We start from the raw sequence: 26306 nt of genomic DNA on the forward strand, positions 1-26306 counted from the left end.
TTGTTTTCCCCGGTGGCTGCACCTATTTACAATCTCACCAGCAGTGCACAAGGGTTCTCTTTTCTCCACATCTTCACCAACACTTGACATTTGTTGTCTTTTTAATTATAGCCATTCTGACAGGTGTGAGATGATATTTCATTGTGTTTTTGATTTGCATTTCCCTGATCAGTAGTGATGTTGAGCATCTTCATTTGTCTGTTGGCCAGCTGTATATTTTCTTTGGAAAAATGTCTCTTCAGGTCCTCTGTCCACTTTCAGATTGTATGATTTTTTGTTATTGAATTGTATGAGTTCATTATGTTTTTTGGATATTAACCCCTTATTGGCATATCATTTGCAAATATCTTCTCCCATTTCGTAGATTGACTTTTTGGTATGTTGATTGTTTGTTTCACTATACAGAAGTTTTGTTGTTTGATGTAGTCCCATTTGTTTATATTTGCTTTTGTTTTTCTTGCCTGAGGAGACAGATCCACCACCACCCCACGTGCCCCCGCCCCAAAATTGCTAAGATTAAAATCAGTGAGTTTACTGCCTATGTTTTCTTTCAGTAGTTTTATGATTTCAAATCTTACATTAAGTCTTTAAACCATTTTGAGTTAATTTTTATATGTGGTATAAGAAAGTGGTCCAGTTTCATTCTTTTGCATGTATCTGTCCAGTTTTCCCAACACAATTTATTGATGAGCCTGTCTTTTCCCTGTATGTTCTTGCCTACTTTGTCATAGATTGACTACATAAGCATGGGTTTACTTCTGGATTCTCTATTCTGTTACATTGTGTCTGTTTTTGTGCTAGTACCATACTGTTTTAGTTACTATAGCTTTGTAGTATAACTTAAAATCAGGAAGTGTGATACCTTCACCTTTGTTCTTCTTTCTCAAGATTGCTTTGGCTATTTTTGGGTTCTTTTTTGGTTTCATACAAATTTTAGGATTATTCTAGTTCTATGAAAAATGCCATAGGTATTTTGATAGGGCTTGCATTGAATTTGTAGATTCTTTGGGTAGTATGGACATTTTAATAGTATTCTTTCAATACATATTTACATTTATTTGTGTTGTCTTCAACTTTTTATAGTTTTCAAAATATACATCTTTCACTTCTTTTGTTAAATGTATTCCTAGGTATTTTATTCATTTTGATGCAATTGTAAATTGTATTTAAAAAAAATTATCTTTTGGCCATTCATTATAAGTGTATAGGAACACAACAGATTTATGTATACTAATTTTACCAACTTTACCAAATTCCTTTATTAGTTCCAATAGCTTCTTGGTAGAGTCTTTAGGGTTTTGTATATATAGTATCAGGTGATCCGCAAATAGTGACAGTTTTACTTTACTTTTTCCTTTCCAATTGGGATAATTATCTTTTTTTTCTTGTTTGATTGCTGTGGCTAGGATTTCCAATACAATGTTGAATAAAAGTGGTGAGAGTGGGCTTCCTTGTCTTGTTTCTGATCTTAGAGGAAAGCTTTTAGCTTTTCATCATTGAGTATATTAGCTGTGGGTTTGTCATATATGGCCTTTATTATGTTGAGGCATGTCCCCCCTCTATGCTCACTTTATTGAAAGTTTTTATCATGAATGGATGTTGAATTTTGTCAAATGCTTTTTCTGCATCTATTGAGATGATCTTGTGGTTTTTTACTTTATTAATGTGTTGTATCACATTGATTGATTTGTGCATGTTGAACCATCCTTGCATCGCTAGAATATATAGCACTTGATTATGATGTATGATACTTTAATGTATTGTTGAATACAGCTTGCTAATATTTTGTTGAGGATTTTTGCATCTATGTTCATCAGGGATATCGGCTTGTTATTTTCTTTTTCTGTAGTGTCTTTGCCTGGTTTTGGTATCAGGGTAATGCTCATCTCTTTAAACGAGTTTGGCAGCATTCCTTCTTCAGTTTGTTGAAATAATTTTAGAAGAATAGGTATTAACTTTTCTTTAAATATTTGGTAGAATTCACCTGTGAAGCCTTCTGGTCCTGGACTTGTTCAGCTTGCTTGATTTCTACTGCTCTGTCTTCCAGATCACCGATCCAATTTTCTGTATCATCTAATCTGCTGTTGATTTCCTGTAGTGTATTTTTTTCATTGTATTGGGTTGTTGGAAAAATCATGACGTATTTTTTCTATGTTTTTCGTTGCAAAAATGCATCATGACTTTTCCGACAACCTAACAGTATTCTTCAGCCGTGGTTGGTACTTTCTTATATTTTTTATCTCTTTATTGAAGTTACTATTGTGTTCATCCATTTTCTTCTCCCAAGTTCGGTGAAGTTCTTTTTGACCATTACTTTGAACTCTTTATTGGGTAGATTGCTTATCTTCATTTTGTTTAGTTCTTTTTCTGAGATTTTGCTTTGTTCTCTTATTTGGAACTTAATTCTCTATTTCCTCATTTTGCCTAAATCTCTGTGTTTGTTTCTATCATCACCTTTGTCTTCTGGTCTTGAAGAAGTAGCCTTATGTTGGAGATATACTGTGGACTTCAGCAGTACAATTCCCTTTGGTTGCCAGAGCCAGGTGCCCTAAGAGTATCCCTTGTGTGGACTACATGTGTCCTTATGTTGTGGCGGGGCCACAATTACTACAGGTGTGTTGGTGTGTGGGCCTGGCCCCTACTGCAGCTGGCTGCAAGGTCTGGCAGACTGCTGCTGGCATGCTGATTGGGCAGGTTGTAATCTTTTTTAAAAAATAGTTTCCATAGCAGTTTTTATATGTGTGCAATATTTTTGATATTGCCTTATTTGTGTTTTTGGATCATTATTTCTCTCTAACTGGCTCTGGACTGATTGAGAATCTTTTTTAGGCAGAATTCTGGTCATGTATCTTCAACATAGTTTTTTATTTGTTTCTATCAAGTGCTCTAGAGGTTTCTCTGGGGTTGGACTAATTTTTTTATTAGTTTCTCGGCTCAAGGGTTTCCAGAACATTTAGGTAGTGTAAATTCAAACCCTGTACCCACTTGGTACTGAGGTTATGAATTTTCAGAAAAGACTTCTCCTCCCTATTCATATATACCCACCTAGAGCCTAGGCCAAGATAAAGATGTTTCATTATCTTATCACTTCTCTTGTCCCTTTGAGGGACCAGCTTTATGCACTGATTTTGCTACTAACTTCCTAAATTGAAATAGAAATTCCTAGATTACTGAAGCCAACAGTCCCTTTCTGCCCCAGGATAGCTGCAGGTTAGGTTACATACCTTAAGTGCTTTCTTTTCTTTGTGTCTGGCTCCTGGACATTTCCTTTACTTTGCATATTCAACTCTGCACTTAAATTTTTTCAATTACATATTATCAAGCACCTGGTGTTTTCAGCTTATCTAGCTCACCACATTGCCTAAACCTGAAATGTGTAGGATTTTTGTAATAAAAGACGTTCTTATCCTTTTAGCTAGGATTAGAGATGTTTGAAGCATAGACTTGTCTGGAAGTAAGCATATTAAAATAAGCATCTGTTATGTCAGTACACAAGCCAAGCATTATTTAAACTTTGACCTATTTCTCTTGAATTGATTCATTTTAGGTTATTTCCTGTTCTTAAACTTTTGTACCCCTTTTCAAAAAGGTGAATGTGGTGACTTAGGAATATTAAAAATATCAATTTGTCTATCAAGTTTTTTGCTTGATTTTTTTCAGCCAGCAAATACTGCAAAATGTTAGTTGACGAAGAAGGATTGCAGCTTTTGTGTGACATCCAGGAGCACAGGGAGGCAGACCCCCAAGCACAGCAGATTGCAACTTCCATTCTAGATGATTTCAGAATGCATTTCTGAATTATTAGAGACTCCCTTTGTGTTGAATGCCCTTCCTGACCTAAGGGGCTTCAGAGGTGCTCTCTGTTCCTCAACAGCCAGACTTCTGCCCTGTCATCAAGTGAATGTTGAAACCCCTTGTTGGAGTTTGTAAGTTAGCCATATTTGATATTGTTGATATTTTGTACGTTATAAAAAGTTTGCATTTGTATGATGGCCATGATCCCAATCAAGTTGGAATAATTCTGAGAATACTTCTTCAGCAGTTTTGAGATACCAAGCTCTGGACCCTGTGGGAAGACCTGTGAGCTTATGTTGGAACATTTATACCAGTTACTTGTCTCTAGGTATGGTCAATTCCTTAACTCTGGGAGTTTGTCAGAGGAAGGGGAAAAGAAAGGCCTGCAGGGAGACCTTGATATTCATGTTAAATTTCATGTTTGAAAAAACTTTCCTGAGTTGTTATTCCTGGTTATGTGCAGCCACTGGAAAAGAAGTACGTGAAAAATGTTCTGGGAAATATGTTCTTATAAATGTGTTTTGTTTGGAAGACAGAACTTCTGTTGGAGGGGAGGAAAAATAAAAAAAATACCTTTTTTACCAAAAAAATACCAAAGTTCTTCCACTTGGGTAGTGGGAAGAGAAATACATTTTTTATAATTTTTGATATTCTACTCTTGGCCTTTGTCCTTCCAACTTTACACATTAGACTGAGTAGCATAACTGTCTATGTATGTATATGCTGGAGGGGCATGGTGGGGCTTAGGATTGAGAATAGAGTGGTTAGGTGAAAGATTGTATGGGAATTGTAAATCTCAATCCATCAAATATTTGAGTGGGACTGTGACCCAAAATTAAGAGGAAGAAGAAGAGCAACAAGAAGAGTTTGCCAAAGATTTCAAGAGGTGCTTTTCTGAGAATCAGCCTCACCACAACATAAACCATGAGCAGCTTTCATTTGTGACCTCTGCAAGCCTCTGTAGAATAGAGTATAACTTCTTCCTTGCCTTATTATTGACATATAACAAAACATGTTTTGCCATTCATCTGTTTAAATTTTTTCAAAGAACAAAAATAAATTTCTTTTTTATTAGTAGCATATTTTAAGACTAGAATTTTGTTCTCTTCGCTGTTCAGACTCTTAACTGGAGTGGTATATATGCCATCTTTTGGAATCAAATGAGACTTATTCTAAATCACATTCCGGACTATTGCTCACTAGTATACCACTGGTTAAGGAGAATTTGTAACCTACTTCCTTCTATAGTCCTGAAACTGCTCTGTATTTTCTCTCATTTACTCTTCTTTCTGATTTCAAAGGATGTCTTGGTTTCCTTACCTGGGTTCTAGTACTTTGGAACATTCTGTTACCAGATAGTAGCTTTCGCTCATGTGAGCATGTACTGGGAACTAGTGCCTGTTGAGGTCCAGTTCCACACTAGGCACCCCTCCAAGTTTTGTGTCATTCACAGCAATCCTCTGGGATTGTTATTCACCCCATTTAACAGAGGGACAGGGAGGCAGAGTTCCAGCTGTTCTGTTGTTTTGTTAGTAAGGTGGTTACTTTTCTGAGAAGTTAACAGCTAATGTGGTTGTTCTGGGCTCTTCTGTGTTACTCTCCATTCCAGGAAATGAGCACAACCTTGGGGTACATCTGTATTTATTAGCAAATTAATGTTACTGGTATGTTTCCATGCCCAGTGAGGGCTTAGTGATTCTAGGCTGGGCCAGGCTAAGGAAGCTCAGGCAGAGAGCTCAGATCAGTTACAGAATGGCCACAAGACCACAGTTTAAGGTGCAGCCTTCTCTTCCCCTGCCTTGGTACAGAAGGGGCTACTGAAATGAGTGTGTACATGTGCATGTCAAGTCCCCCACCCCCTCCCTTTGTTTCTAAGCGTGTCATCTTGTTCATCTGTGCTCATGCTGTTCCCCTCAGCCTTCCTCTTCTTTGCCTCATGCCTATTAATCCTTTAGGCTTCAACTAAAGTGTGACCTGCCTGTTTTCTGGCCCTCCATTCTCTCCATCAGAGTTCATTGATCCCTTCTCAGTGCTCCTGAAGTCTATTTTATGCCATCAAAGGTTTTCCTTGCCACCCTATGGGTTACAAGAGGTTTTCACAGCGATGATTTCATTTGGTTCTCACAAGAACACTGTACATTAATAATCACATTTATTGAACATGAGGCTTTTTTTTTTTTTTTTAAGAATCCTCACAAGTTTCATTTTGCAGATGAAGCTGAGGCACACAGTGAGTAACGGGCAGAGATCTGTAGTCTGATTCGCGGCACCTACTCAGCCACTACCAGGGTTACTTATGATCTCTATTGAACAGAGTTAGAAACGGGGTAGAGGAGTATCTTAAAACTTCTTGCCATCTCTGATGAGTGCCTGATAACTGAGAGGCAGAGGTCAGGCTTGAGAGCCAACAAACAATACAAAGGTCCAGAGGGGTCTATTTTAATCCTTAGTTTATCATTCGTTTAGAGAGACAGGTATTCTCTGAAGCAAACCTGACCGCAGTGATCATCTAGCCAGGGTGAGGAATGCTGAAGGTAGCAATAGGTGGCATGGCCAGAACCTTGAGTACCAGGCACCAAAACCATCATTTTATATCCATCATTGTCCTTGTGAGGAAACCAAAGTGCAGAGAGGTAAAATAGGGCAGCCGCACTTCAAATTTTCCTTCTGGATCCTGTACTTGAAGGCGTATCTCTCTCATGCTTACGGTTAAATGGGGGTCACTCGCCCACAAATCTGGGGGGCCGCTTCTCCCTGAAGGCTGCCATGCCCTCTAGCCGGTCTCGGGTAGGGATGTTCTGAAACAACAGCAGAATATCATTATATTGCAGGGGAGCAGGGCCAGGGGCCAGTAAATTGCCTAAGCTTGTGCAGCCCATGGCAAGGCCAGAGTCCAAGTCTTTCCATTGTTTCTGGACTCGTGTTGGGCCATGGGAAGGTATGGGCCTCAGTGGCTCCTTAGTCTCCTGGGGAAGGCAGGCCGCCTGTCTAGAATCTGTGGCCTGTCAACATTAGCCTCTACTTGCACACTGCTTACATGCCTCCAGAGACTCACAGCCTCCTGCAGCAGTCTGACAGGAGGCTTTGCAATAAGAGATCTGGCTTTGGCTCTGCAAGTCCCAGACCTCCTGTTTAGGAGTATTTGGGGTATTTGTTAACCTGGAGATTAGTATGTTTTACTTGCCCATGAGTCAGGGCTACATAGGTCAGCCACAGGTTTACCACACCACCATCAAACACATGAGCCTGCAGGCTGTAACCAAGGCCTTGACATCCCACCTCTAGCCTGGCCTCTACAGTGGCCACTGTATAGAAGAAGCCATTCTTCCTCTCTGTCAGGTAACTAACTCTGTGTTCTGTGATTCTTTGGGCACTAAGTCGGGCAGGATATACCACCACGAGATGGCTGAGGAAACAGTCCCAGAGAGAAGCAGTGTGGTTCCCCTGGGATCAATCACCCCAGGCTAATTGTGAGGGGGAAGTGGCATCGAGTGTGACTCTGGGTTGGGAGGAACCTACTAAATTGGTCATGTATTGCACAAGGCCCCCCACTCTCGCTGTCCTGGCCTTTGCTTACAAGCATTCACAGCTGCCGCGTACCTGGGCATAGCATATCCCTTCAATGGCCATCCCTGATGCAATGTCCACCTGCGAGAAAGAAGTGGTACTTGGATCAGCCTGATCTTGTCCACCTCCGTCTGTACTGGGAGCCAGCCCACCCTACTGCCTATACTATTTCCTCCAGCCAAGAATTAGTGGCTTACTGTACATCAGTCCTGAACAGAGATGAATATGATAAGGAATTCCCTACCTGGAGAGGAAACACCATAACTGATAAAACAGTGCTAGGACAAATGGGGGCTGTGAGGACAAGGGGGAGGATTACACGGCCTGCAGAGCTGAGGAGGGTGTGGATGAGCTGCGTTTGCACAGCCAGTGTTCTTCCCATCTGGCTGCCTAACCACACCCTGTTACCCTCGTGAGTGAACTTTGCAGGCTTTCCATTGCCCTTAGGAGTAAGATCCTGGGCCTTGGTGACCTGGCCCCTGGCACCCTCACAGCCTCTACTGTCCAGTGCTTACTATTACGACCTCGTATAGCACTGTTCTAAGAGAAGTGCCTGTGCATGTATGTGTAAACTCACTTTTCATAGCAAGGGTTGTTATTCCTACTCTAGCTGAGAAATCTGAGGTATAGAAAGATGAAGTAATGCGTCTAAGGTCACAACAGTATGTGGAAAAGCAGGTCTTTAAACCCAGACAGTCCAGCCAGAGCCTGTGCCCCTAACCTCCACGTTGTGTTTTCTCACTCACCCCTTATTCCCATTCAGTCCAGTTTATTATTTATGCACCTCTGTGTGTTTGCTCATACTTTTCCCTGCCTCTGGAATTCTCATCCTTCCCAAAGCCAAACCCTGGAAAACAGTCTCTAAGCCAGCACTACCCAATGTGACAGCACAGCTCGAACCTCTCCAGGGTATCCATGGTCCATGAGGCCACGTAACTGACCATCAGCACAAACCCCAGAATATGGACTGGGAGCCACACAGACCTGGGTTCTTATTGTTCTGTGATCCCGGACAAGTCATTTACCCTTTCAGAACCTTATTTTCCTCTCCAAGGGAAAGAGATGAGGATAAAATGTAATTTGGAATATCACCTGGCAAAACTTTACATTTTGTAGATGGGTAAACTAAGACACAAAAAGAGAGAGGTCAGACTGTTACAAGAATGGAGTTCCTGAGTTTTGTTCCATCTGTACTGTCAGTCTGTGTGATGAAGGCACCTGCCACCTCTCAGCCACCCCACTGACTTGAGGGGACCCAAGTCCTGACCAGAACCCTCTCACCTCCATTCCTCGGTCAATGGCTACTTTGCCCAGCCGCACAGCAATAGGGGCCTAGGGAAAAGAAAAAGCTTGGTTGAGGAGACAATCGGTGCTGATGGGGGGTTGCAATAAAGAAAGGCATAGTTCCATGGACAGGGGAGCAGAGTTCCAGTTGTTCTGTTGTTTCGTTAGTGTCAGCACCTACTAGTTCTCAGTGGATGCTCATTTTCTGTAATGAAGGGCTCTGACTGATCCCTGACCTTTCCAATCCTGACCATCTTGGGTTCTTCCCCTTTAATCCATTCCTACAACATTCTGCAGGTTATAAAGTGCTTTTCCACCCACAGATTTGTTTAATGGTGCTACCCACCCTTCCAGGATGGTGCCATCTTTAATTGAGACTCAAGAAGGTGAAGCACTTGGGCATGTCTATCCAGTGAGTCATTGGTGAAGCTTGGATTTGATTCCTAGTCACCTTTCCCACTGCTGCTCCCTTCCCCTACCCTTCTCATCTCAGCAGATGTAAGCCTCCACTGCAAGCAGGTTAAAAAAAGAGTAAAAAAAGGTCAAGATTGGGAACTTGGGCTTTGGAGTCAGACAGTCCTGGGTTGCAATCCTGAGGGGGCGGGGGAGGGGGGTTGCATTTTTTACAGCCACTTGGAAGCAAAAGCATTAAAGTTGCCATCTTTGCTTCACTGGTCTTGCTTCCAATTAACTTGTGCCACAGCAGGCCTGGTACTCCATCCCCGGCCCCACTTCAGGCAAGGAATGCATTTACTACCTATAGTATTCCTATTATAATATTTGGAGTTTTTGTACGACTTTATCAGAAAAGGAATGATTTTTAAAATTTGTTAGCATAGAAGCCATAAATGAAAAAGTTCTAGTCAAAAAAAAAAAAAAAGAACTTCAAATTGGGAAAAATACCACAAATAAAAGGCGAAAGTAAAAACTGGTAAAATATATTTGTGATACTTAACACAGAGGAATTTCCTTGATATATAAAAAGCTAGTATAATTTAACAAACATTCACAAGGGTATGAAAAAGTAGTTTGCAGAAAAAGAAATATAAACACGGGTTCTCAGCTTTACTCTTAAAAAATGCAAATCAAAAGAGGTGCCCCTTTCACCCCAGGCTAGGTCAATATAAAAATGTTGGTAGTGCCCACTGTTGCTGAGGTCAGGAAACAGGTATTTGCATTCATTATTGACAAACTGGTACAAAACTTTGAGAAGGCAATTTGGCCAAAACTGGCAAATGTTAGATGCACATGCTGTTCGATGTTGCAACTCCACGTTGGAATCTACCCTACAGGTGTACGTCCAGAAGTACACAATTATGTATAAAGCTATTCAGCTGTTTGGCAACACATATGTAAGCAGCATAATGTTCATCATTAGAGTACTGGTTAAATAATGATGGCACATCCAGACCATGGATGAAGAAGTTTGCAGTTGTTTAAAAGAATGAGGTCAATAAGTATATGCTGAAATGGGAAACTCCAAGATACCAGGTGAAAAAAAGGAAGGTTCTTACTAGTATGTATATTATTATTCCATTTGTGTAAAAGGTGCTGGTATGACATGCCTTTGGGGAGAAGAGTCAGGAGAATGGAGAACTTAGCTTTTTTGTTTTATACCTCCTACTGTTTGAATTCTTTACTATGCATATTTTAATTTCATGCTTTTTAAATGTCTCTTAGAACTGGATTAGCCTCTAAAGGTGTGTTCCTTGTCCCCTAAACTACACTTAAAAGGAATTTAGAGTTATTTAAATATATGAATATATATGCATTACTTATATACTTACATATGCAATAAAAGTTTCTGGAAGAATATTCATACTGTTAACTGTGGTTGTCTCTGGGGAAAGGGATTGGGGAATTGAGAGCTGTTTGGGTAACCAGTTGGCCTGGTTTGCCCACGACAGAAGGGTTACCAGGACATAGGACTTTTACTTTTAACTGGGTCAGCCCCAGGTAACAGGGTCATCTGGGACACTCTACTTTTCATTTTTACCTATGCCCTTATTCATCTGTTCTATTTGATTTGCTTGTCATGAATGTGTATTATTCTTATTTAGGTAACTAATAAAGAAACTGATTTCTCACCAAAGAAAATTTAAAACTATATAGGTACAGTTTAATATACTGTATGTATGTGTTAGCATATTTATGTTTCTAAATGTATAGACATATATATGAGAATTATTAGAAATATGATAATTTCACATTATTTGGGAACGAGAGCAGTGGGTCATACTGTGGCCGCAGTGTAGAAAACAGCCAAATCCATATTTAAAGTATAATGTATACTTACTGTTTAGGGGGGAAATCTGAGTGATAAGTTGCAGGCCTTGCATTTATTAAAAAATCTTTTTGGGGGCCTTATCTCTGGAACCATCTGACATCCTAGTCTTGGTCGTTTGTCCACTAGAGGGCAGCCGTCTACCACGCCATCCCTGGCATTCACCCCATCTGGGAATCCTCTCCTCTCAGGCACCCTGTAACTCAGTTGGAAGTGGAAGGTTTGTTTTTCAGGTTGCATCAGCTGTTCCAGCATTGAGATTAGTGATTGTAGTACTAGTTTCTGGTATGCTAGTGTCGGTATGCAAAGCTACTTTTAAGTCCTGAAATACTGGAACTTAATTTTAGTGGAATACCATTATTTCAGTATACGTATTCAAAAATCTGAAATTAGAATCATGTTGAGACCAAGCTCAAAGATCCAGTTATTCAGTTTATGCAGAAAAACACAAACCCTACAGCCTACAAGCCTTGCTAGGTAGTCACATACCTCCCTCTCCCCCCCCCCCATGGAAGGTCAGTCAGCCACTACCTTGAGCCACTCAGAGTTTGTATTAGTTCAGAGACTTTCTAACCAAGTATAATAGGAACATGAGAGCATTAAAATTGCCCTGGTAACAGCATCAGACTCTTGTTTATATGTGATGGAAAAAAAGAAAGCGAGAGAGAGAGAGATTCTTTTAAACCAAACTCACCTCAGTTTTTAAAAACTAATAGCCCCTGCCCTCAAACATCTTGAAGCTATAAAGAGGTAGGATTATTTAAACAGGCAGAGAATTTTTTCCAAAATAAAATACTTATTTTCATGATTAATTCAAATACTTTCATCTATTAATATTAAAATAATGTATGGTTAACATTTTTATAGACCTTTTTTGTTTTGTAATATGTTTGTAAATCTATTTGAAATGCATTAAATAGTTCCCCAGTTTAAGAAATTTTGTACATAGTCTGCATTCTTAGGATAAATACTAAGAATTGCAGTCACTTTTGGTGACTTGGATGAGCAAGTCACGTAACCTTTCTTGGTCTGTTATATCACAAATACAATGAGGATAATCAGCTCAGCTGGCTTGTTCTGGTAATTGAGACACTATTAAAGTACCTAGGGTTGTGTCTGATGGCTGGGAGATGCTCCGTAGGGCTAAGTCAATGTTTACTATAAATTAGTAAAGCATGGCTCCATTGCAACTACTTCCATATCATTATGGAAACTTGGGACCTCTCTCTAAGTCCGTTTAGAGTCATGAGAAGCCAGAAGAGCCTCCTAGTTCCTTAGAGATCCCATCATCCAGATCCTGGGTCCTGCTGAAGGCTTTGGGCCTGGCAGCTGGTAGGATTACGCTAGGCAGGGCCTAAACCTGTTCCCTGGGTCTCTAAACCTTTTGTGAGATTATATGCTCAAAGGCTTTGTGAGGATTTAAAAAAGTTAATAGGTCTTAACATACCCTACATGATGTGTTTCAAGAATTTCTCCACCATGCAGTATGGTCAGCAAGATGGGCTCATAGTTCTTTATTTGCTTTAGAATCTTGCTTTTTCAATTTTGGGGACATTTGAATGTGGAACTATCCAATAGAGTAGCCACTAGCCACATGTGGCTATTAGCATTTGAAATGTGGGAAGTGTAACTGAGAAACTAAATTTTTTAATTTAAATTTAAATAACTACATGTGGCTCGAGGTTGCTTTAGTGGACAGCACAGGTATAGAACATTTCCATCATCTCAGAAAGTTCTGTTGGACAGTGCTATTCTGAGGATTTTCAAGCCTACTTGATTCCAGTCCCTCAGAATTCAGTTTTCGTTTTACCTTAAAATTTGATTTCGTTTTGTTTACTGGATGACTGAATGGATGCAGAAACGCCAAAGAGGGTTAATTTTATAGGTCTAGGTAAATGGATCTTGTGCGGCCTCATGGGACACCCTGGCCTCCCCTCATGTGTGTCCCCATGGCACAGGCCCTCCCTCCTGTGCTGGGCTGCCACCACACCTGGGGCAGGATCTCCTGGGCCAGTTCTCGTGCCCGGTGGTAGGCGGCGTTGCCCTCCTCATTCTGGGCCACAGAGTGGTTCACCAGCCCCAGGGCCTGCGCCTGCGCCCCATTCAGCCGTCGGCCTGTGAAGATGAGCTCCTTCGCCAGGGCCACCCCTAGGCATCGGGGCAGCCTCTGAGTCCCTCCTGCCAGGATGGAATGGGGGTTGCCAATCAGTATGGGAAGTGGGAGCCCACAGAAGGCCCAGGCTGGGAGTTAGCCAAGACTTCTCAGAAGCAGATGGAGTTAGGATGGCAGGGCAGAGCCCAGAACATGGCAAAAGAGGAAAGCAGGAAGTACCCGGGATAGAGTGGAATTGAGCAGGTTGAGAAGGATTGGTGCTATGGATGAGGTTGGTTACCTGCTCCTGGGAGGAGCCCTCGGGTGGTCTCGATCAGCCCCATGACAGCCGAGGAAGGTGCTTAAAGAGAACAAAGTGAAGCCCCCACCCTCTCCTCCGGTGCCAATTTTTGGGGAGAAGAGACACCCACTTCTAGGCTCGGCTCACCCTGCTAGCCAACCACTTCCTTAATGGTCTGGCTCTATGGAAGAGCCCCCACCTGAAGATCAGAAAGCCCAGGCCCTCATCCTGCCTCCCCACTGGTGGAGGTGTGCTTCACCAGGCATGTCTCTTACCCTTCCAAGCCTCATAGGTGGATAAAAGAGGACTACCCTCTTGCGCCTGCTTCAGAGAGCTGCTAAGGATCAAATGAGGTAACAGTACTTGGAACAATGAAGGGGTTCCTGGAAGGTACCCAGTACCTGTTTCTGGATTAATGGATTCTTTGCCTTGTGCACCCTTTGCTCCTGCCTAGATTAGAGTGTCAGTGACTCCTGCTCCCACCACAGTTACTCCTCCCAGCTTTTCATCAGCCTGAAATTTCTGTGTTCCAGTCCACATCCTCTTTCCAAGTTCTGTTTCCTCTAAGAAGCCCTTCTCGAGTGTCCCACTTCATAGGCTTCTCTCTGGAAGTCCCTCGGCACAGGCCATCTGAACCATGCAGCGTGCACAGCAGGGAGTGGCCATCACTCCTGCCTGTGGGGCTTTTACATTCAGCCCCCCTCCCCCATGTTGCCAAAACTGCAAGTTAGTTGCCTTAAACATGGGCCAGTGAGAAACAGAGTTGGGGCTATGACCTGACCTGGTATTTTGATGCCTTCTCTTTGACATGCATTGTGTAGATAAAAGCTACTTTTCAATGCCCGGAATTACACATTTTTCAGTGTTCTTCCTGGGGTGGCAACAGAAAATGGAGGGCAAGAGTCTCACCATGATGGCACTCGGACTTTTCCTAACTGCCTCCAAGAAGAGCGCACCTACACACCAAGTCAGTAAGGTTGAAATGTGATCTATTATCTTCATCCCCTCCCTCCGCTCTTCAGAGCTCAAAACCTTGGCTGGTGCCCATGAACCCCAGGGCAATGTTCCTGCTCAGGTATGTTTGATTATCGGGGCTGACAGACTATTCCCGTGGCTCACCATGATAAAACCATGATAAAGCTAGTTTGGACAGAACTGGAAGGTTAAACAACTAATCTTTGTCCCCCTTGGCCTTCCCTCTGCATGCTTTTTGCTGTCCTGTCAGCAGTGGCCCTGTCAGCATTCCTGAGATGAGGGAAGCTGGTGCTGAGAGGTGACAGGCTCTATAGAAGTCAGGGGCTGAACCAGGAGGGGAATCAACTTCCGCCTAAATTCCCTCTGTGTCCCCCACCTTGCCTTTAGTTCAGCTGTTGGTTGGAAAACTAAGAGCAGTGGCTGACTTTGCAGAATTCATAGTCATACAGTTTCACTAACCCTTCCCTCCCCACCCTGTCCCACCTCTCCCCCTGCCCAGTACCTGCTACTCGGAGGTCACAGGCCAGGGCAAGTTCCAGGCCTCCACCCAAGGCAAACCCATCCATAGCTGCAATGGTGGGTGCAGGGAAGGCTGCTGTGGAGACGAAGATGGGCTCTCAGCCTATTGAAACCTTGGCAGGACTAGGACAGGGACTCACGGTTGGGGAGGGGCTAGCTGGTTGGGACAGAGGGCCTCATTGGGCCCAGGTTTGGGGGCCTCACCTGGTACCTCAGCCAGGTTATTTTAGAAGTTGGCTTTCCCATTGGGGAAAATGGTGGGATCTGGTGGGGAACTAGGGTGGGGAGGTGGGCTGGATGATCCTGCTCAGACCCCCATCTCCTGCTGGCCATCCTGGGCCTGGCCATTTTGCTCTTCCTCCTCGTTCTGTGTGCCAAGCCCTGTGCTGGGTGCTGGGAACACAGAATTGAACCAAACATGGGAAGACCAGTAAACAGGCAATGATGACCCAGGGCGAGTGCACTGATAAAGGACGCTTGGAGTAAGGGTCAGAGGAGGATTCCTAGAGGAGACACTAGTGGTCTTAAGGGATGAATACAAAATTCAGGTGGCTAAAGACATATACCAGGCAAAAGAAACAGCTATTGTGAAAGCCTGAAAGCACACTTGGTGAAACGACTCCTCTGGGGTCGCCATGTTTGAACCCTGAGGGCAGGGAGAGGGGTAGTGTGGAGGGGTGAGGGGACAGAACTAGCAGGGCACAAAAGCTGAGGAGCCAGCGCTATGAGAGATGCTCTCTGAACTCTCGTCACCTGTCCACAGAGCTCACAACGGAAAGTGTCCTCTCTTGAGAGTTAGAGGATGGTGGGTGGGGCTGGGATCAGCAGGACCCCTGAATGCTTTCCTCTGCCCCATTCCAGGACCCTCACCAATCTGATTCATCAGGCCTCGGAGCCGCTGGACAAAGACCCCCACCTCCGCCTCACTCATCTGCTCCCGCTCCTTCAGGTCTGCACCTGCAGATGATGAAGGGTAGGTGACAGCCCTTAAGAAATAACCCGTTACTGAGTCCTAAGCTGTTAAAGTATCCAGCAAAGGAGACTTGAGAAGCAGCCAGAAAGGAAAGAGAAACACCAGGAAAGCATAATCAGAGAAGCCAGGAAGAAAGTGGGGAGGGGATCAAAAAGGAGAGGTGCAACAATAACAAAGAAAAATTGGACTTCATCAAAATTAAAAACTTGTGCATCAAAGGACACTATCAAAGAAGTGAAAAGACAGCCCACAGAGTGGAAGAAAATATTGGAAAATCACATATCTGATATGGGATTAATATCTAGGATATATCAAGAGCACCTACAACTCAACAACAAAAAACCCCCACAAAGGACAAAGACTTCAATAGACATTTCTTCAAAGAAGATATACAAATAACCAATAAGCACATGAAAAGATGCTCAACATCAGTCATTGGGGAGATGTAAATCAAAACCACAATGAGGTAACACTTTACACCCATTAGAATGGCTATTATAAACAACAACACAAAGCAAGTGTTGATGTGGGTTTGGAGAACCCCAGTGCGTTTGCTGGTGGGTCTGTAAAACAATGCAGTTGCTGGAAAACATTTTGGTGGTTCCTCCAAAAGTTAAATGTACAATATTATTCAACATCAGCTTCGTATCTGAAACTAATAATAATAAAAAAAGTTAAATGTAGAATTATGTGGTCCAGTAATTCCACTCTTTAGGGTTATACCCCAAAGAATTGAAGGCAAGGACTCATACCCACATACCAATGTTCATAGCAGTGTTATTCACAACAGCCGAAAGATGTGACCGACTCAGTGCCCATCAATGGATGGATGGATTAACAAAATGTGTATGTACACAATGGCATATTACTCAGCTATAAAAAAGAACGACGTTCTGATTCATGCTGCAACATGGATGAACCTTGAGGACATTATGCCAAGTAAAATAAGCCAGACACAAAAGGACAAATGTGTGATTCCATTTGTATGAGGTACCTAAAATAGGCAAATTAATAGAAACAGAAAGTAGACCAGAGGTTACCTGGGCTGGGATGAGGGGCCATGGGAAGGGATTGCTTAATGAGCACAAAGTTTGTGGTGATGAAAAATTTCTGGAAATGAACAGTGGTGATAATTGCACAACCTTGTGAATGTACTTAATGCCACTGAATTTTACACTTAAAAATAAACTGTAAACTTTGTGTAATAGATATATTTACCACAATTTAAAAAATATATAAAATAAAACTATATTGCTTTTCCCCAGTTTTATTGAGAAATAATTAACATATCACTGTATAATTTATTACTTTTTAAAAGGAGGTGGTCAGTGGGCCAAGGAGGCTGAGGGGTCAAGTAAGATGAGAACTGAAAAGCGAATGCAAGATACAGTGGCACGGAGGTGGGCAAGGACCTGGGTGAGAGTAGTGACCATGGTGGGGCCATTAAAGGCCAGATGGTGGGGGCTGAGGGGGGTGTAGGGGGTGAATATAGTCTCCTCAAGCCCTAGACTACATGAAGCCAGAGCTGGGAGAGTCCTTGGAAATCTTGGATGAGTTCCAGCCCCTCAATGACAGATGGGGAAACTGAGGCCCAGAGAGGGGCAGGGACTAGCCCAGGATTCCAGAGCAAGTCGGGGGCTGACCCAGACTTCTGGCAGCCCACCAACTTCCCCATGCTTATTTGGGATAGTGAGGAGTGATACTACAGGGGACATGAAGTGGAGGCCAGACAGAGATGGAGATAAAGGAAGAAGCCAGGGTAGGCTGAGGGCCTCAGCCAGGGCATCTGAGTCAGGCAGACTGGTCCGCATACTTGTCCTGCCTGGGCTGGACAGGTATGGACTCCAGTTGGGCACCAAGATGCCCAACAGCTCAGACCTAGGGACTGAGCCATGTCCCCTGAAAACTGGAAATCATGTTCTTCCCATCCTGTCCCCCCACAACCACTTCCTGCCTCCCCAGTGACCCCCATTACCCTCTCCCCAACCATCCGGCATAGGTTCTTAGCTCAGCTGTCATTGATTTGCTTGTTGTGGGCCTGGGATGTGGTATTTCCAGTCTTTGAAACGGAAGTTCATTGTGCTTGCCCAGTTGTGAGGACCAAATGGTGCAGGGATAGTGGAGAGCTTTGGTGACAGGGACTGGGCAAAGGGGCACAAATCCCATCTTGGCCACTGACCTTGTGAACGTCTTTGGACTCAGTTTCCTCATTTCCTCAATGAAGGGTCAGAACACAGCATGAATAGCCAAAAGAATAAGGGTCAGAGAGGTCAAGTTCAAACTAAATTCTGTTTACCTCTTGCTATTTAACCCTAGGCAAGGAATTTTACCTATGAGTCTTTGAGTTCACATCTGTAAAATGGGAGTCAGTCCTATGCTAGAGCTGACCATAGCCCTCCCACCAACTCCTGCGGGCTGGTGGGAACTCTGTTGAACCCCAGGGTGGGGGCAGGGGAGGAAACCCACCTGCACAGAACACACCCTTCACTCCACTTCTGAAGATCAGGACACGCACTTGCCGATCCTCTTGCAGCTGGGCCAGAGCTTCCAGCAGCTGCAGAGGAGACCTTGTCAGATACCTCCCTGCCCAGCCCCTGCCCAGCCCCAGCCCCAGCCCCAGCCCTCCCTGGTATTCCGCCCTTTCTCACCTCACCGACCAAGACATTTCCCAGGGCATTGCGGGCATGTGGTCTGTTCATCAGAATCTCAGCGATTCCTGCAGGGGACGCAACAGCCTTGGGTGAGCCAGCTGGTTTGCTCACTCCTGCGCTGGGGGCCTGGGCAGCCTCTATCCTTGAGGAGCAGGGTGGCTTGGGAAAGTCATACACGCCCAGGCCTCTATTTTCCTGACTGGGCTTGCTCACCTGCTCCTTCTCCTCCTTTGCCTCCAGTGTGCTTGCCTCCTGTATCCCCAGGGCTGCCCAGTACACCTGGCCAGCCCAGAGCTCTCCTCTGAGCTCTGTGCCTGAATATACATCTGTCCACTTGATATTGCAACCAGCATGTCCAAAAATGATCAATCTTTCCCCTGTGAATGACCTCACTATTAACTCAGAAGTCTGTTGTGTTGCCTCCCTACCCCTCACACATGAAATTTACTCAGTCTCCAACACCTGCCAATTCAACCTCTTAAATCTCAGATCTTTAAGCTCATATCCCTCCTTGCACGGGCATTTTTCTCAATTACGTGGATCACCCAAGTGGCACTCTTGTCCTCAATCTTGCTCCCTTTCCTCCTCCACATTCATGCCTTCATTTGGGTCAGAGTTATCTTTCTAACCCAAATCCAACCATGTCCCTCCCCTTTTCATCAAAATAAAGTCCAATCTTTAGTAATACCCACAGGCCACCCCCCCAAAAAATCTGGCCCTTGCACCCCACTCTGGCCTCAACTCATCCCCCAAATCCTGGCCAGGTGTGGGGAAGAAACACCAGCTCTGGGCAGGGCCATTACCTCTCCTCTAAAATGTCAGGGATGGACTAGAGGAGTGTTTACCAATCTGGCATTCAAAGGCCCCTTATTTTTCTTTTTCCAGGGTTCTCAGCTTTGTCTGTGAAACAAGCAGTATTTATTAAGATGGCATTCTCAGTGTGAGTTGATCTGAGACCCAGAGAAGGGCCAAAGAAGGTTTCAGGGTTCTCAAAGGTAAGGTTTCTAGCCAGGAGTTAGAGAACTGTGGTCTAGGACAGAGAACTGTAATATTCAGACTAGGTGGGCTTCCTTAGCCTCCCCAGAGACCTTCAAAGAGCTCTTTGAGCCCAGCAGGTCTGGATGGAGGTCCCACAGAGGAACACAGATGTCCCCAAGGTCCTCTCCAGCTCTGGTGCTTCAGAAGAGAAAATGTTGCAACTTTGAGGAAGAGAAACTGTGATGGATACAGAGAAACCACCTCAGAGGAGATGAGGAAAATAATCTAGGTCCAAGGCCATTGTGGTGGAGGGAACCCAGAGTGGCCCACATGTTCACATCCTAAATCTCCTTCCCTTGGGACAGGACCTATGAATTGCTTCTAACCAACAGAATACAGCTAAGGTTACAAAATGTCACTTCCAAGATTAGATTGAATTACAATACATGGCAAAGGTGATGAGATGTTATTTCTGTGGTTAGGTTACGGTGTATATAAGTTTGTTGGGAGGGCACACTGGAGAAACTGGTGGGCCAGTGGAGAGGGTCATGTGGCAAGGAACTGTGGGCAGCCTCTAGGAGGCGAGAGTAGCCCGCTGGCCAACAATCAGCAAGAAAACAGGACTTCAGTTCTATAACAGACACAGGAAGTGAACTCTGTCAACAAGGTAAGGAGCTTGGAAGCAGATTTCTCCCCAGTCAAGCCTATGATGAGACCACTGCCCTAGCCAACTCCTGGATTGTATCCTGGTAAAACCCTGAGGCAGAGAACCCAGCTAAGCTGTGCCTTGACTTCTGATCTACAGAAACTATGAGATAATAAATGTGTTATTTTAATCAACAACGTTTGTGGCAATTTGTTCTGTGGCAAGAGAAAACTAATTGAAAACTGACAAAAACTTTCTCCTTTTTTCACTTTCCTGTTCTGTCCTTTCTCTCTGGCTGACACTCCCCTATCTTTCATCTTTATCTCCTCTTTCCATCCCCCTCTCTCAAAATACTAGCTGCCAAATCTTAAGGTGCTTGGCTCAAGTCACAGCGCAGTCACACACCAGCTCCATGGCCTTGGGCATGTTACTTTACCCTTCTGACTTTCAATTTCCCAATCTGTAAGTAAAAATTATAAAAAGGTTGTTATGAAGATTAAAAGAAATAATGTACATAGCCAGAATTTGTTGGTACAGTGAGCAGAGAAAAGACATGCTGGGAAAAGTCTAGGGCCCCAAACAAGGTGTGAACTCCAAACTGGGAGCCCTGAGGAGTCAGGCAGGGTGTCTTTGGCTTTCATTCATTCATCTGACAACATTCTATTTGCACTATTACTACATGCCAGGTCCTGGAGAAATAAAGAGGACACAGCCATGAGTCCTGTCGTCTTAGCTGAGCCCTGATTCTGGGAACATTGCCTTTTGTGGGCCCCAGCAGTGGGGATGGGTCTGTACTGTACCCTTCCCACTGATAGGAAACCCGTCATGCCACTGGTTGATGATTTCCTTAGCAGCTGACCTAGGGTATTTCTGTCTGGAAGGCTTGGATCACAGGCTAGGTGATGTGGGTGGGAGTCAACAGAAACCACTGGAAGGTAGTCTAGAGACTAATTGGTTTAACAACTCCTTACTACATAGAAGGGGAGACTGAGAACCAGAAAAGAAGAGAGTTTGCCTAAGTTAACAGCTGGAATCCTCATTCTCAAAGAGCTAACAACTTAGGAGGAAGACAGGTCCAGACCATGTGAAAAGTAAAGGGACAATGAGGGGCAGTAATTCCAGAAGGTTTTATGTAGGCAGAAAGAAAAGAGAGGACCCAAGTCAGGGACATAGCTAGAACAAAATACAGAAGTGGGACAACTTAAACCCATGGGTAGAAGAGATACGATGGAAAGGTTGGGCTGTGGTAGAGACCCATGAGGAATTGGAGGAGAGCCATAAAGAAGAGTGAAGAATATTTAACAAATCAATCCCATTTTCAAGGACAACAGGTAAAATGTGACCATCAGCCCAAGAGGAAAGCAGAACCTGGCTGTGGCTAACATGAATATCAAATGACCCCAAAGTATTTTTGGTGGGGCAGTTTCACCTGTGTGGGAATCTCCTTCTCATGCTTCCTTCACTACTTCTTGGTTTTCTCATCTCCTTCTCAGAGTGACCTTCTCCCACCTTCTAAATGCCCCCTGGCAGGGGCAGAGGCTTAATCTGCTGATCCTTGTTATTTCTGGATATAACATTGTGTGTCTTTGCAAGTGAGCTCTAAGGTCTATGACCTGATCATTTTTTTTAACTGATGTACAACTGTTTTGTACAGCAGAAGGAGTGATGATGTAATAATTGAGAACACAGGTTTTGAAATCAGACTTGGTTCAAATTGCTTAACCGCTGTGCCTCAGTTTCTTAATCTGTAAAGTGGGGAGAATGGTTATAACTATCTCAAGGCAAACGCTGTTGCCAGTTTGGCAGTGAACTAAACAGGAGAGTAAGGGTTATTCTGTAAGACCCAGCAATCCCACATGGCCAGAGAAATTCTCACCTCGTGATGTAGTAGGATGCTGGCCGCCCCTACATGTCCATCAAAAGTGGAGGCACACCAGGGAATGCCACAGCAGGAAGCAAGGAATTAGATTTACCTGCCAAAGCAGCTCTTCAAAACTTAGTATCAAGTGGAGGGAGGGAGGCGGGGGAAGGAGGAAATAAGAGATGTAGAGTACAATGCCATCGGTGTAAATTAAAATTCTGACGCAAACAATGCTACATCAAATACAGGGAAGAGGGGATGGGATTAGGGAGAAAGTAAAGACTAGAGAACGGCCTTGCAGCAATGGTTAATGTGCAGTGGAGTGAGGAGCGTGAACAACAAAACAAATAAAAACCAACACGCAATCGAAGGCGTTTGCTGCCAGTGACGAGCGCGAACTTTCCCCTCAGGGTCAGCGGGATACAAAAGTCCGCCAGCTGCGGAGATCAACACGCCGCGTGTAGACGCGCCCTCCTCTCCTCGCGTCTTCGCGACCTTGCACGAAGAGCCTGATTGGCTCCGCCGCCTCACCCCCACGGCACCGTGCCAGGAACCTTGACCCGGGAGGGAAATCAGGCCTTTTAAAGCTCAGGAACAGAATGGGGTGGGGAGGGTACTGGTGCCTAGTCCTACCTCTGAGCTACTCCTCTCCCCTTCCTCACAGCTCAGCCACCGAATGGAGGGCTGAGAGGACGGATATTGACATCGAGTCCCATCCCAACTAGCGTCGGGGCGGCCAGTAAGGTGGTGACTCACTGGCGGGGCTTAGGAGGCTTAGGAAGCCTAGACTGGGACGTGGGGAACTAGGGACCAAATTCTCAAACGCACTCAACGAGCTGCCTTATCCCTACTGGCACTCGGTTACCCCCTCCTCAGCCCTGCCGGGGCGCTCCGCAGCCGCCTCCTGGATGTTCCCCGGGACAGCGCACTCACCTTGGTCCGGACCCGCCAGGGCGCGCACTTGAATCTCCGGGCCCCTGGCGGTCCCATTGGAGGCGCAGCCGCAGGCCTGTAGGGGCCTCCAGGGCCTTGTTAGGCGCAGGACGCTGGTCAGGGCGCGCTGCATCGGGGCTCAGGCTGGGTAGGTGCCGCTCGGCCTCCAGCACTTCTCTTCCACTGAAGGCTCGAAGCTCGGCGGCCAGATCCGCAAACTGCTCCACCTATGGGCCGAGAGGCCCTCGCCGCTCTCTGCGCCTCCTAGAGACTGGGGGACATGGATAGGGTAAAACCCCAGCTCTGTTGTGTGATTTGGGGCATGGGTGTCAACGTATCTAAGCGTCAGTGTTTAATCTGTAAAGTAGGGATAATAGTAGTGCCTTAGGCAAAGATAAAGCAAAACGCTAAAGTAGCGAGAACAAATTTTAATCGATAATATGTTATTGCAAAAGGAAAAGTGTCCAGCGTGAACTGAATTCAAAGGGGCCGGTAGCCAGAGTTCACAAACGGATGTGACACCGAGTCCACTTCAGCCATGGGGGAGGGGAGGGGACGACGACAAACAAACAAAAAACACATTTAACCTAGTATCAGCCATTCCGGTTTAGGTTCTGTACAGTGAGGAGTGTGACCTGGAGCAGGGTCTGAGACGGATCAGGGGTTGGCCAGAAACCGGACTCACAAAAGGGTAGCCTGAGGAAACTTTTTGGAGTGTTGGAATTGTTTTGTATCCTGTTAATAGTGATAGTTTAGAAGAGTCATTGCATATGTTGAAACTCATGGGACTGTACACCAATAAAGGGTGGAGGGAGGATTTCACTATATGTATGTCTAAAACAAATGAAAAGCCCAAGTTCAGTCACTAGCTCTGTGACCTTTTAACCCCCCTGAAATTCATTCTGTAATATGTGTCGTTTTTAAATAAATGAGGTGACAGAAATAAAGAAAGGCTTTATACATAAAATATATACGGGGTGCCAAAAAAATGTATACACATGACTTGTATTCATCTTTGTTATTGGTATATATTGAGTATTACTATTTTAATACAGGGTTTTTTTCTTTCTTAAAATGTGTATACTTTTTGGGGGCACCCTCTGCATACATATATATATATATATATATATAATATATATATATGATTTTTTTTTGGTAAATATGGAACGCTTCACGAATTTGTGTGTCATCCTTGCGCAGGGGTCATGCTAATCTTCTCTGTATTGTTCCAATTTTAGTTATATATATATGATTTTTACTTGCTGATTCTGAATTGCGAATTTGCTCACAAAAATCTTTTTGTAACCTCAAAATTAATACTTCGAGGGTTCTTGAGGTAGCAAAAAATTTGAGTGATGCCTGATGCCTGTTCCCAGCCGAGGTCAAGCAAGACCATGGTCTACCTTCTTGTTTCAGCTCTCGTGCTATAAACAAGTGTCCTCATGATTTTGTAGTGCCACACTTTTTTGCATTTTGTCCTTTTTGTTGGTGATTTCGCTGTTTAAAAATGGTCCCCAAGCATGAAGTGCTGTCCAGTATACCTAAGTGCAAGAACGGTAATGTGCCTTATGAAGAAAATAATGTGTGTTAGATAAACATAGTGAAGACATGAGTTACAGTGCTACTGGCTTTGAGTCCAATGTTAATGAATCAACTATACATATGTACATATATACATACACAACACACACACACAAACACATATATATATATATGTTTTAGACAATCAATGAGAAGAAAGGACAACATATTGAATGAGAAAAGATATTTGCATATGATATATATGATAAGGGGCTAATATCCAAAAAATATAAAGAATTTATACAGCTCAACATTAGAAAAACAAACAATTTAATTTAAAAAATGGGCAGAGGACCTGAAGAGACATTTCTCCAAAGACGACATACAGATGGCCAACAGACACATGAAAAGATGCTCAATATCACTGATCATCAGGGAAATGCAAATCAAAACCACAAGGAGATATCACCTCATACCTATCAGAATGGCTAATCAAAAAGACAACAAATGACAAGTGTTGTTGAGGATGTGGAGAAAAGGGAACCCTTTTGCATTTTTGGTGGAATAGTAAATAGGTGCAGTCACTATGGAAAACAGTGTGGAGGTTCCTCAAAAAATTAAAAATAGAGCTTCCATATAACCCAGCAATTCCAATTCTGGATATTTATCCAAAAAAGAATAAAAAACAATTCAAAAAGATATATGCATCCCTATGTTCATTGCAGCATTGTTTATAATGGCCAAGCTATAGAAGCAATCTAGGTGTCCATCGATAGATGAATAGATAAAGAAGATGTGGTACATATATGCAATGGAATATTACTCAGCCATAAAAAATAATAAAATCTTGCCATTTGTGACAACATGGATGACCTAGAGGGTATTATGCTAAGTGAAATAAGTCAGACAGAGAAAGACAAATACTATATGATTTCACTTATATGAGGAATCTAAAAAAACAAATGAACAAACAAGCAAAATGAAACTGAAACCAAACTTATAAATACAGAGAACAAACTGATGGTTACCAGAATACTCTTGTACATGTGTCATTTCATACCTGTGTGGATATATCTGTAGGTTAAATTCCTAAAATTGGAATTTCTAGGTCAAACAGTAGATGATTATAGTTCTGACATATATGGCCAAATTGCTCTCCATTAAAGATATTACCATCAGCAATATGGAGTACTTTGTATTGCTTTTATAAGTAAAATAATAGTTTTTAAAATTCATATTATAATTCAGAGGGGATTACTAAGGGATTAGTTCTGTTTAAAACCAACAGGATTAAAAAGGAGAAACAATGCTGTTATTACCTATGGCCATATTGTTACTACCACTCTTGTCCTACCTCCCTTATACCTTTCCTAAGCTTCCTTGGAGTCCCAGAAACAGTAAGAATTGGGTGGGGAAACACCTTGTTATTTTCAAAACCAGGCCCAGATTTACTTGTAGGAAAAGAACTTCCTTTGTTTGATCTATTGGTTTGCTAGTGCTCTCATAACAAAATACCACAGACTGGATGGCTTAAACAACGGAAATTTATTTTTCACAGTTCTGGAGGCTAGATTAAGGTATTGGTAGGGTTAGTTTTGTCTGAGACCTCTCTGGCTTGTAGATGGCCATCTTCTCCTTTTGTCTTTACATGGTTTATCCTCTATACCCATATGCATCCAAATTTCCTCTTCTTATAAGGACATCAGTCATATTGGATTTGGGCCCACTCTCATGATCTCATTTTAACTTAATTACCTCTTTAACAAACCTACCTCCAAGTACCATCACTTTGTGAGGTACTGGAGGGGTAGGACTTCAACACATTAATTTGGGGGTGGGGGCGGTTGGGGGTGTTGAGGACTAGCCCTAGGCTGGGGCACCCTTCCCCCCACCCACCACCCCCAAAGGAATTTAAAAAGCTCCTGC

At 43.5% G+C, this 26306-nt stretch overlaps 2 protein-coding genes across 4 annotated transcripts in view; one reads left to right on the forward strand and one right to left on the reverse strand.

Moving 5' to 3' along the window:
- ZYG11A (zyg-11 family member A, cell cycle regulator) overlaps nt 1-3805 on the forward strand; it is a 57032-nt gene extending 53227 nt beyond the window's left edge. Inside the window, 2 exon segments of the mRNA XM_019625933.1 lie at nt 3661-3792; nt 3795-3805. Of these exon segments, the coding sequence (XP_019481478.1) occupies nt 3661-3792; nt 3795-3805 (143 nt within the window).
- A 2423-nt stretch (nt 3806-6228) lies between these two features.
- On the reverse strand, nt 6229-23664 carry ECHDC2 (enoyl-CoA hydratase domain containing 2). Of its 3 annotated transcripts, none has more exons than XM_019625966.1 (10): nt 22860-23664; nt 18439-18506; nt 18257-18344; nt 15688-15774; nt 14801-14893; nt 13324-13383; nt 12921-13108; nt 8644-8694; nt 7396-7443; nt 6229-6593 (listed from the first exon to the last, which is right to left on the reverse strand). In XM_019625966.1, the coding sequence occupies exons 1-10, from the start codon at nt 22990-22992 to the stop codon at nt 6516-6518; spliced, it is 894 nt and encodes a 297-aa protein (XP_019481511.1). In that variant the 5' UTR covers nt 22993-23664; the 3' UTR covers nt 6229-6515. The 3 variants fall into 3 exon arrangements, with proteins under 3 accessions (XP_019481511.1, XP_019481512.1, XP_019481513.1); XM_019625967.1 differs by having other exon boundaries at nt 13324-13380; nt 22860-23661; XM_019625968.1 differs by lacking the exon at nt 22860-23664 and adding an exon at nt 21942-22216.
- Between the last annotated feature and the right edge of the window lie 2642 nt (nt 23665-26306).

Source organism: Hipposideros armiger, unplaced genomic scaffold, assembly GCF_001890085.2.
Source record: "Hipposideros armiger isolate ML-2016 unplaced genomic scaffold, ASM189008v1 scaffold_646, whole genome shotgun sequence".
Taxonomy (NCBI): domain Eukaryota; kingdom Metazoa; phylum Chordata; class Mammalia; order Chiroptera; family Hipposideridae; genus Hipposideros; species Hipposideros armiger.